Source organism: Lipophrys pholis (assembly GCF_963383615.2).
Source record: "Lipophrys pholis genome assembly, chromosome: 1".
Classification (NCBI taxonomy): Eukaryota; Metazoa; Chordata; class Actinopteri; order Blenniiformes; family Blenniidae; genus Lipophrys; species Lipophrys pholis.
In genome coordinates, this window is record NC_137635.1 from 41,960,537 (window position 1) to 41,977,200 (window position 16,664).

At 35.6% G+C, this 16,664-nt stretch overlaps 2 protein-coding genes across 2 annotated transcripts; both read left to right on the top strand.

Annotated features, from left to right (window-relative positions):
* Window positions 1-422: 422 nt before the first annotated feature.
* On the top strand, window positions 423-6,378 carry LOC308107467 (immunoglobulin lambda-1 light chain-like). The gene is made up of 5 exons (XM_080459803.1): window positions 423-507; window positions 600-926; window positions 2,824-2,856; window positions 4,792-5,097; window positions 5,187-6,378. The coding sequence occupies exons 1-5, from the start codon at window positions 465-467 to the stop codon at window positions 5,420-5,422; spliced, it is 945 nt and encodes a 314-aa protein (XP_080315929.1). The 5' UTR covers window positions 423-464; the 3' UTR covers window positions 5,423-6,378.
* A 7,561-nt stretch (window positions 6,379-13,939) lies between these two features.
* LOC308116301 (uncharacterized protein) lies at window positions 13,940-15,185 on the top strand. The gene is made up of 2 exons (XM_080474410.1): window positions 13,940-14,360; window positions 14,450-15,185. Exons 1-2 carry the CDS (start codon window positions 14,150-14,152, stop codon window positions 14,683-14,685), a joined length of 447 nt encoding a protein of 148 aa, XP_080330536.1. The 5' UTR covers window positions 13,940-14,149; the 3' UTR covers window positions 14,686-15,185.
* The last annotated feature ends 1,479 nt before the right edge of the window (window positions 15,186-16,664 follow it).

Sequence of the window (16,664 nt, forward strand, 5' to 3'; positions counted from 1 at the left end):
CTCTTTCCATTTATCAAGATCCAATCAGTATTCCTGATAAAGACATCAAGATGTACAGAGGCTTTCAATAATTGTTCATTATGATTCACTCACCTCGATCTGAGTTAGGAAAATGGGAGAGAAAGAAATCAGATTATTGCTTGTAGTTTAGTTAATTAAACTAAAATATAATATTCTGTATTACTACACTTATCAACCTGGATATATGAGAAAAGAAATGTTCTCCCTGTTTTTGCCACCAGATTACGTTTCTATCTTTTTGTTGGATTCAGACATGATGAAACCACAGAGCAGCCTCAGCTGAGCTGTCAATCAGCAGCTTATCTGTGGGCTGATAGGAGGTTTGAGGACCTGTTAGGAACCACATGACCTCGTCTGCTGAAACAGCTCGTCCTCGTTTGGCCTCGGCTGCATCAGAGCTCCACTTCTCCTCAGGTTCTCCAGAGGAAACACCACTGCACACAATGCTTTTCCTCCCAGCTGCTGCTCTCTGCTGTCTGTGTTCAGGTGAGTGTTTCCAGCCAATCAGGAGCCAGAAAACTCTACCTGGAACAAATCATGTCACACCGACCTGCACCTGTCTGTCTGTGTCTCTACAGTGATGGTTGCCATGGCAGCAGAGCTGATTCAGGACGATTTGACATTGACCAGGAGAGTCGGTGAAACAGTTTCCTTCAGCTGTGGAGGAACTGATCAGTGTGGCAGTGACTATATAGTCTGGTACCAGAAGAAAGACACAGAAACATTCAGAGCTATTCTAAGATTCTATACCAGTGATGGTTCAATATATTCAGGTTACAATCATCCTCAGAAAGAGGATTTCTCAGCTGTGAAGAAACAAAACAACTGTGAGTTAAAGATTAACAAAATCAAATCAGATCATTCAGCCACCTACTACTGCTCCTGTTGGATAAGTAACACCCACAGTGAGAAATGATCCCTGCAGCCTGAACAAAAACCAACTGATGTCAAATAAAGTGTGTGACAGGAAGTAAACAGTAAACCAGAGAGCAGGTTCACATATTTCACTCCACCTCAGTCTGAGTCACAAACACAGTTTAGTTTAGTGAGTTTCTTCTTCATTTTCATCTGATTCAAATTAAATCAATTAATGTTCATGTTTTTAACTAATATCTGAACATCAATCAGACTGAATATCAAACCAAAAGATGTAACATAACTGTTTATGTCAACAGTAAACATGAGTTAGTATAATGAAATAGATTATTTCAGTTAAATATACTAAAGGAAGATGATTCTCCAGTTTTGAGCCTCAGCTGGAACGACTCCAATTCGTCCTCTTTTTTACTAGTCAGGGTCTCAGAGAGGTAACGCTTATTTCAGCTGACATTTGGCAAAGAGCAGCGTGACTCCAATATTCCAACACAGAGGAAACACACAGAGGAACAGAAAACCACTGACACACAACAAGCATGTCAGTGAAATATGGGAAGATGAGTTTACTGAGAGAATCCTCACAGGCACAGGGAGAACATGCAAACATCAAACTGAAGGACCTGGAACTCAACCTGGTTTCTAGTTGTGAGGCAAGAACACAAACGACAACATCATATTTATTACTGAATATCTGAAATAACACAACACATGAAACCCTCCATCATCAGAAAGACATTTTGAATAAAACCTTCTGGTTTTATTTTTCGAGCCTCTAAAAGTCACATTACATTCCACATCAGCAGGTACAAACTTCAGCTGACAGTTTTTGCTCCAGATGGAAAGTCTTCATGCAGTTATCATTAAAAATAAAAGTCTGTTTCAGACGACGACTTTCTGAGTTCATTTTCAGTCAGACTCAGAAGAGTTTTAATCTGAAAATCTGAAACAAGATGTTTACACTCCAACAATGTGTTCAATAGAAGTGGAGCCAGAATCAAAGAGCCACAGCAGATATACAGCTGTTGTTTGTTCAGAAGAAGAAATGTAATTAATACTGTGAGAAAACTGTAACTAAGTAAAGTAACTTCAATTATAAGAAGAAGGAATCAGAGCAGCTCAACAAGGAAGTGATTGTTCAGTTTCACGATGAGAAAAGCTGGGTTTGATTCAGGCTTGAGTCTTTCTATGGAGAATCTACATGTTCTACCTGTGCCTGGGTACATTCTCATGGATTCTTCTAAATATACAAATACAACCACAATTCCAAAAAACTTATGGCACATTTGTGAATATTAAGATAACAGAACCTAATGAATCACAATCATCTTAAATCATATTATCCAGGTCAGGGTCGCAGGTGCTGGAGTAGATCCATGAATGAATTTGAAGGCAGTGACACATCTTCAGTTATATAAACTGATCAACTGATACTTTAACTTCTGTCACAAATAATATAAAAACTCAGAAAGTTAAAATGTCCAGGAGAAATTAGATTATGATGTTGTTGTCAAACTTTAAAGTCTTACCAAAGTACTTACAGATCATCTTCTGAATTATTGTAAACAAAAAGCATTTAATGGTTGTTGGTGTATTTTAGTGTGAAACAACAATGTCCAGCTTCTGGTGGAGATTAAATAAACTCTTTTATTTCATGAAGTTCATCATCTGGAGATTTAGCAAGTAAAAAGTTTCATTTCAGTCCAACAGTTAGTATTTTAGTTCAGATGGACTAAAACTGCAAAGTGACCAAGAGACAGACATGATCATCAGAGCTGTGCTGCTGGATTAAAGAACCAAGAGACAAATGTGTTGATATGAAATTAGAGAAACACATCAAGGAGCAGGAATATGAAACAACCTCATCACCTCAACACACATTCAGCTGCAGGACGGTTTTTGTATCAATGATTCTCACTGTGGAGGGAGTCTTTGGCTCTGGGACTAAACTGTATGTAACAGGTAAGAACAAACATTTATTATATATCTATCATTTATTGTTTAGTTTAGTTTTGTATTGCAGAAGAAGAAATTGTATTTCTTGTAAGTTTATTTAAATATTATTTAAATATTCATTATGTAAAGTAACAAAACATAATTCATCCTAAACTCAGTTACTTCTCAAAAGACAAGCTGATGTTTAATATTAAACATAATTCATGATTTGACATTTTTAAGTTGGTTTAATTGTAAATTTACTGTGATATTATGAGGATTTCCATGGATGTAAAAGCAATCTCATTAATGTATTTAATATAAAAGAATAGAATTTAAAAGATTATATATACCAATTCATAAAAACACAGAAAAAGTTCAAATAATTTATGTTATACATGGTTAAACATTTAAATATTTGTGTTTTACACAGTGTGTTGAACATCGACAAAACCACACAAGTAGAAGTTCAGTCAGTGCTATAGCACAATTTTTATTCTGTGTTCAGAGTTTAGTTTCTTTTAAATGTGGATATGAATCTCTACGAATAAACTTACAGATTCCTGAAATCGTTTTGTGCTGGAAATTCATGTTTTTAATTGCACCACAAATTTGAAAGGCAAAAATAAAATGTTAAAATACAAATTAAAACAACATTTCTTCACATTGAGTCTTGTCAATATAAATGATAATCTGAGTAATCTAGTTTATAAAACCTGAACAAGAAGAAAAGCTTGTCATTTGCTATAAACTCATATTGCTCTGGGAGGAACTATTTTCTTATGTGTACTAAGATTAACTCTAATGCTGCTGACTTTAATCATGGTGACTTTTTATTATTTCTTACTTTTCCCAAATTGAAACTTGATCAACGTCCTTGGAAAACTGACTTTGTTTGCTCTCTTTTCTTTACATTACTACTAATTATCTGTAAAAACTTTAATAGCGAGGTTGTATAACCAATTAGTTTGATATACTGTATAATCATTTAAAAATAAAATAAAACATATGAGTACAATTTGATGATAATTGCAGCAATGTTTTAAAAGTATAATTCATGAAAAGTAACTTTTGTGTAAATTATCACTTCAGATGACATGAAACTAGAATGAGCTAGTTAGTTTGAATAAAAGTTTTAAAAACCCGCTGCATTAATTAAAGACAAAGTTGTTGTTTTTCTAATAATTTGTCTCTTTTTTTTCATATTCACCTCCTCTTTATAAAGCATTAAAATACTAACGGAGCTGATTTTATTCCATAATACATTAACATTTCTGTACGTTTTGTGAAAGTCAAAGCGTTCAACATATGATCTAAAAAACATGATCGTCAGAAATACAAATGATAAAATGATCGTATATTAATAATAAAACTCACATCCCTCATAAGAATATTTTTATTGTTTCAGATTATTAAAGTCACCAACTTTTCTAAATAATAAACTAAAATAAAGAATCTGACTAAACATTGTTGTCCTCCGTCTTTATCCGTCTGACTGTGAGTGAAGTCAAAACACCCTGGACAGTTCACTAGTCTCTCACACACACAACTAGTTTGTAGTTACCAGTTATCCCCAAAGACTTGTGTTTGGACTATTAAAAAACAGACTACTTATAATATATATAATAATAATACACACACGAGAAGAACATGCAAACTTCAACATGAACTCACTCTGAGTTCAACCTGGACGTGAACCAGAGACATTCTCACAATGACCCCACTGTGTGGCCTCAAGACTTTATTTGTCTTTTAAAAATGACTTTGACCTGCAACACATGAGGACATATCAACATGAATACAGTGTGTGCAGTGACCTTTGTACTGTGTTCAGTACCATCAGTTGATTGATCAGAGTTCAGGTAGTTTCCAGGTTCAGACTGAATTCAGTTCAGTGCTGGAAGCTGCTGTTGACTTTGTGGTTCTGTGTCTGTGCTGCTTGTTGCTGCTGTCTGATTACAGAGCAGCCGGTGGTGAAGCCCGTGGTGAGCGTGTACCCAGCAGCATCCAGAGACCACCTGCAGGGGAAGAACCACCTGCTGTGTGTGGCTTCGGACATGTTCCCTCCTGTGGTCCAGTTCTCCTGGAAAAGACTGAAGCAGAACGGCAGGCTGGAGGAGCTGCGCTCCAGTGAGGGAGAGCAGCTGGAGCTCAGGGAGTCGGGACGCACCACTGCCATCTTGGTGTTGGATCAGCATGACATTACAACAAAATATCGCTGCAACGTGAAGCACGAGGGAGGAACAGTCCAGGCTGAAACAGAACAAGGTAATGAAGGTCTGATGATATTGTTTTGTGATTCATTGTCATTATTTGGAGCAAAAGAGAACTGACATTTTGATCTTTGTCTTTTTCAGTCATAGAAGCCTTCACTCCCCCGACTACTCCTCCTCCTACTACTACTCCTCCTACTACTACTCCTCCTCCTACTACTACTCCTCCTCCTCCTCCACCACACTGGTTCAGAGAGCGGCTGCTCTGCCTGCAGTACACAGTGCTGATAGTGAAGAGTGTGGTCTACTGCTCTGGACTCTCTCTGATGATGATCCTCAGAAACAAAGAACCGTCCACCAGATCCACACATGCTGACTGACCTCCAAGAGCTTTAATGTCTCACTCACACCTGCTATAAAACTCAAATATGTTTTCTGTCATCAAATATCAAGAACAACAAAGATTATTTGGAAAACAATCTTCCTCCTGAACACTTCTGTTCTACACAGTGAATAAGAATAGAAAGAGAAACTTTAGCTCCGTCATTATTTGAAATAAAAAGGTTGCTTTTGTCAATTTAAGTGAAATAACATGTTTTATAAATAGGTTTATAAACAGTTTCAAGCAGCAGTGATGATATTAAAATATTTGACTTCCCATGTTGGTTTTGAAATAATTTTTTGTTTACTTTAATGTTTGTAACATTTTACTTACAAAATTTGGGAAATGGAATTTAAAATTGAATGAAATATGACCAATTAGTCCCTTGCAGATATTTGAGTTTATGAAATAAAATGTTTATTTGTTCTTGTTCTTTTAATGATATAAATGCACTGTTTTAAAGATTCTTTACATTTACCTGGAACATCTTCCTGAATAAACTATAAAAATTATGTTTATGGGTTTTGTTTTCTCTTCATGTTCATTAGTTCAGTTTAATGACAGCTAACAGTAATCTGAAAGTGTTTTACTCTTGAAGCTGGAACAACTTTCACATGACACAAATAACGAGCAGAGACGGAAACCTCATGAGAAATAAACATGAACAAATTCATTTAATATTTAGACAAGCAGGTGTGGGTGACCCCCCCATTTAGTTTGATAATCAATAATTTGTATTTGTGTTCATGTTGATGTAATTCTCTATGCTGATGATGCTGTTGTTTATATATGTGAACAAACAGCAGAGCTGCTCTGAAGCTAAAAAGCTCCAAACCATCATAAAGCAATTTTATCATTCAGGGCTGGAGTGTAAATATTTTCACCTGTATGTGGGTGCAGGTCTCATCAGAAAAATGTTTTGAGGAAATAAAACCACACGGTGCAGCAGCAGATGTGACTTTGTTCTCTGTGGTTATTAGAAGAGAAAGATAAAGCTGCTGAGAGCTCATCACACTTCCTTCACTGCAGCAGACGAGTCTTGTGGGTTTCTGCTCTGCAGCCTCCACACTGTGAGCTTTGAGCTTCTCTTTATTGACAAGACAGTTACAACTGTCAACTCTGTTCTTCCTCTGTGAGAGAAAAAAATCTTAATTTCTGAACCAAAAAATAACTGATGGAGTCAAAGGAGAAACAATGACGGAGCCTGCAGGTCTGCTGCTGAGTGTCAATGTTGGATTCACATCAGAACAGAAACCATATTAGTTAGAAACACAATCATGCTGAATGGTTTAGTGCACAAAGATCCATGTTGTAGGTTACATGTCGATTTATCACCAGAACAGTTCAAATATACTTTCAAAGTAAAATAATGGCATGTTACTTCAAATGGTTGATCAAACAACACCGGATACTGAAATAATTGTGTTTTTTTTGTCATGTCGGATACATCAAGTGTGTTTTTTTATTTCTAAAATCAGTTTTACCTTGAATTTAAGTCAAATGGAAGAGTGAGCCAAAAAGAAGAAAACAGTAAAAAATAGTTTTCCATTGGCAGCCATGCAGGCCGAGTGTATTTCTGTGTTTCTATTCGTATGATCTATCATCCATCTTCTACGTCTTCTATCGCTTCCTGTTCATGGTCACAGGGCTCTGGACTCAATCCCAGCTAACTCAGGGTATGTTATTACGTGAAGTGCTTTGTTTTGTTGAGCATTCCATAATCAAATGGGAGAGCATATGATGGCTGTCTTGATTGTAACAGCTAAAGCTTCCTGGAGAGATAATAAAGTGACTGACGCGCTCGCCGTGGAAACCTGCACTGTCTTCAAGAAGATGACGTCAAACTTCATGAATTGTGAAATTATCTTCCTTTATTTACTCACACATTTGAGTACAAAATCAAGTGTTCATTACTTCCACCTGATGCGCACAAAGGTTCCTACCTATATTTGCTTAAATGCAATTATTCCCCCCTTGTGGACCAATCAGTGTACTACACTCACACCCAAAATAAACACAAATCAAAATGGCCATTACAGTTACGTTTATCCATCTGGTATTTTAACCCTTAATAGGCCGCACTCTGAAATATCTAAATCAAAATAAAATTGTAACCATAATGTGTCTGAAGGATATTTAAACTTATTTGATATCAGTTCAAAAAATACATTTTATATGGCAAACATACTATCACACACCTTGAAAAGTGACATAAAATGGATCCATCTATCTTTCTTTCTATCTATCTATCTATCTATCTATCTATCTATCTATCTATCTATCTATCTATCTATCTATCTATCTATCTATCTATCTATCTATCTATCTATCTATCTATCTATCTATCTATCTATGAGGCGATTTGTTGCTCTACTTGTGGAGAATAAAAACAGACCTTTATTGTGCTGCCCTCTGCTGGTTAAAACGACAAAGTGTCTCAATTTCCTGAAGAGGTTATTTTTTTGTTTATTTTAACATGTTAATAACTGACATTTATCTTTAAAACAGAAAAGTATGTCAACACAAATTCACTGTGTAAAACAATGCAATATTCAGCTCTGATGAGAAACAACACTGGCTGTGCAGTTTCTTGAAGAAAGTTATTTATTTATTTATTCATTTGTTCATTCATTCATTCATTCATTCATTCATTCATTCATTCATTCATTCATTCATTCATTCATTCATTCATTCATCATTAATTCATTTATTTAATAGGTGAGTCACTTATTTCCTTATAGGTAAAAGCTAATTTGAAGAAGAAAGATTTAGACTACATGTTCAAAGCCTATAAAATTGTATAATCTTCCTCTTTTCATTTCTAAAATTGTGTTATTACGAGTTGATCACATTATCAATTCCAAAATCATAGATAAGATATTAAGTTTGCGTAAGAATTGTTCGCGGATTGTGTTTGTTATCTAAATCTGGTAGTGGTATTTTTTGATGGCAGAATCTAAACTTTACAAAGAAAAATAATTCATGATGTATTTCTTAATCCTGCAGACTGATTATATTTATTGAAAAGACTGATTGTAAAGTCAATTTTAAAGTGCAAGAATGATTGTCTGAAACTGAGCAAAAACATTCAGTGTGAAACAGACAAATAGAGCGCTCAGGTCAGGCCAACCAGTCCTGCCTGTAGTCCCACACACCAAACTCAAAACCTGTGATGACTGTGCATCTGAAGCTTTTCCCCTTCAGCTGAGATCTGTAGACTCCTGTGGTACTTCATGAAGCAGTTAAAACATTTTTATTCAGGCAGGCCTTTGACCTGTACCTGCTCAATTTTACTTTTTCTTTTAAACAATGTGTGCTATTGTTGCTTCTATTTTTTAAATGATCTTGTTTTTTTCAGGTTTTACTGCTGTAAAGCACCTTGTGACTCATGTCTGTGAAAGGTGTAATAAGTATAAATAAAGAAATCTTTCCAATCAGCAGTCTGAGTTTTTTCCACTAATAGAAAATCCTGCTGTGGACGGTGGCCGATTTGAGTCACGACGGATGGAGGCTGTTGTTGGGGCCCTGGGGGTCTCTGCCCCCCTTGTAGAGGGACTTTGGGGTCTTTGAAAAGATTTGTTCACTTACTGATCAGCTACCAGATTTACACCTGCAAGTTTTATTGTTTGGTTTTATAAATTTTGAGCCGTTTAAAACTCAACACTGATGTTGTCAGGTTAAAAAAAGAGTCGTACAATAATCACTGACATTCATTGAAAGATGGTTAATGGTTCAGTTCACTGTGGTGGATGAGGATGTAATTATCTTTAATTGCAGATGGAAGCATTACAAACACAACTCTGGTATCTTTTCTGCACCACAGGGACACAAGTTGTCAGTGATGAAATAAAATACATTTTATGATACTTATTTTTAATAAAGTCACCTCATTGCACAAGGTTACTACTGATATTATTTAATGTCAATTTAACACACAGTACCAGCTCCTCAGGATTTTCAGAAGTGGCTATTTGCACTCCGAGAGGTGATGACTTTGTTTTCATCTTTGACTTTTCAGTCAAACTCAGATCAGTCTTTTGACAGAGAAGTTGAAAGTACAACATTCATATATTCCAATTTATTTGATTTGTGTTACTTTTCCATTAAAGTGTTTTCTTTATTACATTAAGTATTCATTATCAAACTGATTTATTTTTAACATTTCAAATTCAGTTTGAGAATATTATTAAACTGATGCTTACAAGAGAGGCGGTGAAAGAAAATGTGAAAGAAGTTTTAACACAACTTGTTTTGAATGTATTTGAAAGTGAATGCCTTCTGGTTTGAAATTGCTTTTCTCCTCCTTTGCTGTTGCTCTTTTCATTTATCAAGATCCAATCAGTATTTCTGATAAAGACATCAAGATGTACAGAGACTTTCAATAATTGTTCATTATGATTCACTCACCTCGATCTGAGTTAAGAAAATGGGAGAGAAAGAAATCAGATTATTGCTGATAGTTTAGTTAATTAAACTAAAATATAATATTCTGTATTACTGAACTTATCAACCTGGATATATGAGACAATAAATGTTCTCCATGTTTTTGCCACCAGATTCCATTTCTATCTTTTTGTTGGATTCAGACATGATGAAACCACAGAGCAGCCTCAGCTGAGCTGTCAATCAGCAGCTTATCTGTGGGCTGATAGGAGGTTTGAGGACCTGTTAGGAACCACATGACCTCGTCTGCTGAAACAGCTCGTCCTCGTTTGGCCTCGGCTGCATCAGAGCTCCACTTCTCCTCAGCTTCTCCAGAGGAAACACCACTGCACACAATGCTTTTCCTCCCAGCTGCTGCTCTCTGCTGTCTGTGTTCAGGTGAGTGTTTCCAGCCAATCAGGAGCCAGAAAACTCTACCTGGAACAAATCATGTCACACTGACCCGCACCTGTCTGTCTGTGTCTCTACAGTGATGGTTGCCATGGCAGCAGAGCTGATTCAGGACGATTTGACATTGACCAGGAGAGTCGGTCAAACAGTTTCCTTCAGCTGTGGAGGAACTGATCAGTGTTACACCTATATATTCTGGTCCCAGAAAAAAGACACAGAAACATTCAGAGTGATTCTACATATTAAAAAGAGTGATGGTTCAATAAATTCAGGTTACAATCATCCTCAGAAAGAGGATTTCTCAGCTCTGAAGAAACAAAACAACTATGAGTTAAAGATTAACAAAATCAAATCAGATCATTCAGCCACCTACTACTGCTCCTGTTGGTTAAGTAACACCCACAGTGAGAAATGATCCCTGCAGCCTGAACAAAAACCAACTGATGTCAAATAAAGTGTGTGACAGGAAGTAAACAGTAAACCAGAGAACAGGTTCACATATTTCACTCCACCTCAGTCTGAGTCACAAACACAGTTTAGTTTAGTGAGTTTCTTCTTGATTTAGATCTGATTCAAATTAAATCAATTAATGTTCATGTTTTTAACTAATATCTGAACATCAGTCAGACTGAATAACAAACCAAAAGATGTAACATAACTGTTTATGTCAACAGTAAATATGAGTTAGTATAATGAAATAGATTATTTCAGTTAAATATACTAAAGGAAGATGATTCTCCAGTTTTGAGCCTCAGCTGGAACAACTCCAATTCGTCCTCTTTTTTCCAAGTCAGGGTCTCAGAGAGGTAACGCTTATTTCAGCTGACATTTGGCAAAGAGCAGCGTGACTCCAATATTCCAACACAGAGGAAACACACAGAGGAACAGAAAACCACTGACACACAACAAGCATGTCAGTGAAATATGGGAAGATGAGTTTACTGAGAGAATCCTCACAGGCACAGGGAGAACATGCAAACATCAAACTGAAGGACCTGGAACTCAACCTGGTTTCTAGTTGTGAGGCAAGAACACTAACGACAACACCATATTTATTACTGAATATCTGAAATAACACAACACATGAAACCCTCCATCATCAGAAAGACATTTTGAATAAAACCTTCTGGTTTTATTTTCCGAGCCTCTAAAAGTCACATTACATTCCACATCAGCAGGTACAAACTTCAGCTGACAGTTTTTGCTCCAGATAGAAAGTCTTCATGCAGTTATCATTAAAAATAAAAGTCTGTTTGAGACGACGACTTTCTGAGTTCATTTTCAGTCAGACTCAGAAGAGTTTTAAACTGAAAAACTGAAACAAAGATGTTTACACTCCAACAATGTGTTCAATAGAAGTGGAGCCAGAATCAAAGAGCCACAGCAGATATACATAACTATATATAACATAATGTAGATATAAACAGAACCTAATGAATCACAATCATCTTAAATCATATTTTCCAGGTCAGGGTCGCAGGTGCTGGAGCAGATCCATGAATGAATTTGAAGGCAGTGACACATCTTCAATTATATAAACTGATGAACTGATAATTTAACTTCTGTCACAAATAATATAAAAACTCAGAAAGTTATAATGTCCAGGAGAAATTTGATTATCATGTTGTTGTCAAACTTTAAAGTCTTACCAAAGTACTTACAGATCATCTTCTGAATTATTGTAAACAAAAAGCATTTAATGGTTGTTGGTGTATTTTAGTGTGAAACAACAATGTCCAGCTTCTGGTGGGGATCAAATAAACTCTTTTATTTCATGAAGTTCATCATCTGGAGATTTAGCAAGTAAAAAGTTTCATTTCAGTCCAACAGTGAGTATTTTAGTTCAGATGGACTAAAACTGCAAAGTGACCAAGAGACAGACATGATCATCAGAGCTGTGCTGCTGGATTAAAGAACCAAGAGACAAATGTGTTGATATGAAATTAGAGAAACACATCAAGGAGCAGGAATATGAAACAACCTCATCACCTCAACACACATTCAGCTGCAGGACGGTTTTTGTATCAATGATTCTCACTGTGGGGATACTGGATCTTTGGCTCTGGGACTAAACTGTATGTAACAGGTAAGAACAAACATTTATTATATATCTATCATTTATTGTTTAGTTTACCTTTGTATTGCAGAAGAAGAAATTGTATCTATTGTAAGTTTATTTTAATGTTATTTATTGATTCATTCAGTAAAGTAACAAAACATAATTCATCCTAAACTCAGTTACTTCCCAAAAGACAAGCTGATGTTTAAAATTAAACATAATTCATGATTTGACATTTTTAAGTTGGTTTAATTGTAAATTTACTGTGATATTATGAGGATTTCCATGGATATAAAAGCAATCTCATTAATGTATTTAATATAAAAGAATAGAATTAAAAAGAGTATTCATACCAATTCATAAAAACACTGAAAAGGTTAAAATAATTGATGTTTTACATGGTTAAACACTGAAATATTTGTGTTTTACACAGTGTGTTGAACATCGACAAAACCACACAAGTAGAAGTTCAGTCAGTGCTATAGCACGATTTTTATTCTGTGTTCAGAGTTTAGTTTCTTTTAAATGTGGATATGAATCTCTACGAATAAACTTACAGATTCCTGAAATCGTTTTGTGCTGGAAATTCATGTTCTTAATTGCACCACAAATTTGAAAGGCAAAAATAAAATGTTAAAATACAAATTAAAACAACATTTCTTCACATTGAGTCTTGTCAATATAAATTATAATCTGAGTAATATAGTTTATAAAACCTGAACAAGAAGAAAAGCTTGTCATTTGCTATAAACTCATATTGCTCTGGGAGGAACTATTTTCTTATGTGTACTAAGATTAACACTAATGCTGCTGACTTTAATCATGGTGACTTTTTATTATTTCTTACTTTTCCCAAATTGAAACTTTCTTTTCATTACTACTAATTATCTGTAAAAACTTTAATAGCGAGGTTGTAAAACCAATTAGTTTGATATACTGTATAATCATTTAAAAATAAAATGAAATATATGAGTAAAATTTGATGATAATTGCAGCAATGTTTTAAAAGCATAATATATGAAGAGTAACTTTTGTGTAAATTATCACTTCAGATGACTTTTGTGAAAGTCAAAGCGTTCAACATATGATCTAAAAAACATGATCGTCAGAAATACAAATGATAAAATGATCGTATATTTATAATTAAACTCACATCCCTCATAAGAATATTTTTATTGTTTGAGATTATTAAAGTCACCAACTTTTCTAAATAATAAACTAAAATAAAGAATCTGACTAAACATTGTTGTCCTCCGTCTTTATCCGTCTGACTGTGAGTGAAGTCAAAACACCCTGGACAGTTCACTAGTCTCTCACACACACAACTAGTTTGTAGTTACCAGTTATCCCCAAAGACTTGTGTTTAGACTATTAAAAAACAGACTACTTATAATATATATAATAATAATACACACACGAGAAGAACATACAAACTTCAACATGAACTCACTCTGAGTTCAACCTGGACGTGAACCAGAGACATTCTCACAATGACCCCACTGTGTGGCCTCAAGCCTTTATTTGTCTTTTAAAAATGACTTTGACCTGCAACACATGAGGACATATCAACATGAATACAGTGTGTGCAGTGACCTTTGTACTGTGTTCAGTACCATCAGTTGATTGATCAGAGTTCAGGTAGTTTCCAGGTTCAGACTGAATTCAGTTCAGTGCTGGAAGCTGCTGTTGACTTTGTGGTTCTGTGTCTGTGCTGCTTGTTGCTGCTGTCTGATTACAGAGCAGCCGGTGGTGAAGCCCGTGGTGAGCGTGTACCCAGCAGCATCCAGAGACCACCTGCAGGGGAAGAACCACCTGCTGTGTGTGGCCTCGGACATGTTCCCTCCTGTGGTCCAGTTCTCCTGGAAAAGACTGAAGCAGAACGGCAGGCTGGAGGAGCTGCGCTCCAGTGAGGGAGAGCAGCTGGAGCTCAGGGAGTCGGGACGCACCACTGCCATCTTGGTGTTGGATCAGCATGACATTACAACAAAATATCGCTGCAACGTGAAGCACGAGGGAGGAACAGTCCAGGCTGAAACAGAACAAGGTAATGAAGGTCTGGTGATGTTGTTTTGTGATTCATTGTCATTATTTGGAGCAAAAGAGAACTGACATTTTGATCTTTGTCTTTTTCAGTCATAGAAGCCTCCACTCCCCCGACTACTCCTCCTCCTACTACTACTCCTCCTACTACTACTCCTCCTCCTCCTACTCCTCCTCCTCCTCCTCCGCCACACTGGTTCAGAGAGCGGCTGCTCTGCCTGCAGTACACAGTGCTGATAGTGAAGAGTGTGGTCTACTGCTCTGGACTCTCTCTGATGATGATCCTCAGAAACAAAGAACCGTCCACCAGATCCACACATGCTGACTGACCTCCAAGAGCTTTAATGTCTCACTCACACCTGCTATAAAACTCAAATATGTTTTCTGTCATCAAATATCAAGAACAACAAAGATTATTTGGAAAACAATCTTCCTCCTGAACACTTCTGTTCTACACAGTGAATAAGAATAGAAAGAGGAACTTAAGCTCCGTCATTATTTGAAATAAAAAGGTTGCTTTTGTCAATTTAAGTGAAATAACATGTTTTATAAATAGGTTTATAAACAGTTTCAAGCAGCAGTGATGATATTAAAATATTTGACTTCCCATGTTGGTTTTGAACATTTTCTTTTTTACTTTAATGTTTGTACATTTTACTTACAAAATTTTGGAAATGGAAAAGTAAAATGAAATATGACCAATTATTCCCTTGCAGATATTTGAGTTTATGATTTAAAATGTTTATTTGTTCTTTTTCTTTGAATGATATAAATGCACTGTTTTAAAGATTCTTTACATATACAAGGAACATCTTTCTGAATAAACTATAAAAATTATGTTGATGGGTTTTGTTTTCTCTTCTTGTTCATTAGTTCAGTTTAATGACAGCTAACAGTAATCTGAAAGTGTTTAACTCTTGAAGCTGGAACAACTTTCACATGACACAAATAACGAGCAGAGACGGAAACCTCATGAGAAATAAACATGAACAAATTCATTTAATATTTAGACAAGCAGGTGTCGGTGACCCCCCTCATGTATTATTTAGTTTGGTAATCAATCATTTGTATTTGTGTTCATGTTGATGTAATTATCTATGCTGATGACGCTGTTGTTTATATATGTGAACAAACAGCAGAGCTGCTCAGTCATTTTGATTTAAAAAGAGTAAACACAGTTGTTTGCCAATAATTAGCTTCACCCAACCATCAACCATGTGTGGAAGAAAGGTTTTTGTGTTATCATTCATATTTTCTGAAGAATGGCCAAGAAATCATAAATTCTCCCAGGGTATGTAAACTTATGAGCACAACTGTATATATATATATACATTTTTTTCATAAACTCCAAAGATTAACAATAATATAGAGCTTCAGGGTGTGTGTGGATGGAGGTCTCAAAAGAAAAAATGCTGTCAGGAAGTACAACCACGGACAAGATAAACAGACTGGAGAGGCATTTATGACGGTGCAGCAGCAGATGTGACTTTGTTCTCTGTGGTTATTAGAACAGGAAAAAAAAAACCCTGGTGAGAGCTCATCACACTTCCTTCACTGCAGCAGACGAGTGTTGTAGGTTTCCGCTCTGCAGCCTCCACACTGTGAGCGTTGAGCTTCTCTTTATTGACAAGATAGTTACAACTGTTCTTCAGTGAGAGAAATCTGTCTCCTGATGGATTTATTTTTATTGTATTTTATCCTTACCGTCTTATTGTTTTATCTCAGTGCTTTTCAGTTGATCTTGAAATCTTTGAACAGCATCTAAGGATGACCTGTTTACTAATATCACTGTCAACATTATTATTATTATTGTTGTTGTTGTTGTAGGGAAGGTAAACTGGTTTGCACTGTTGCGTTGTTTACTGTTGATTTTTTCCCCCCACAATAAAGTGAATAGTATTGCTTTATCTGTGTGAAATTAACTTTGTCCATCTGTATTTTCTTTATTTTATAAAAAAAAAAAAGGGTTTCATATTCAAATGAATTCATAGCGAGAAGTTCCAAAATTACTTATATAGTGTCCCACACCAGTTAGACAACAACATAAAAAGAAATGTACGTAAAACTGTTTAACAGATTTTATTCAAAAGATGTTCAACGAAGTAAATGAAAGCCAGAAAAAGCCATTCTAAGGCTTGCCAGCTGTGAATACACAATGCTTTCATTAAATAAACTTTGAAGATAGACATATTAATGAATGGTTTGCTTTTTTTTTTTTTTTACTAATTACTGATAGAACATTTGAATTCAAATTATTGTTTAACATTTAGATCTTCTTTAAGACCCCCAAAGAGACTTCAACCGGGGA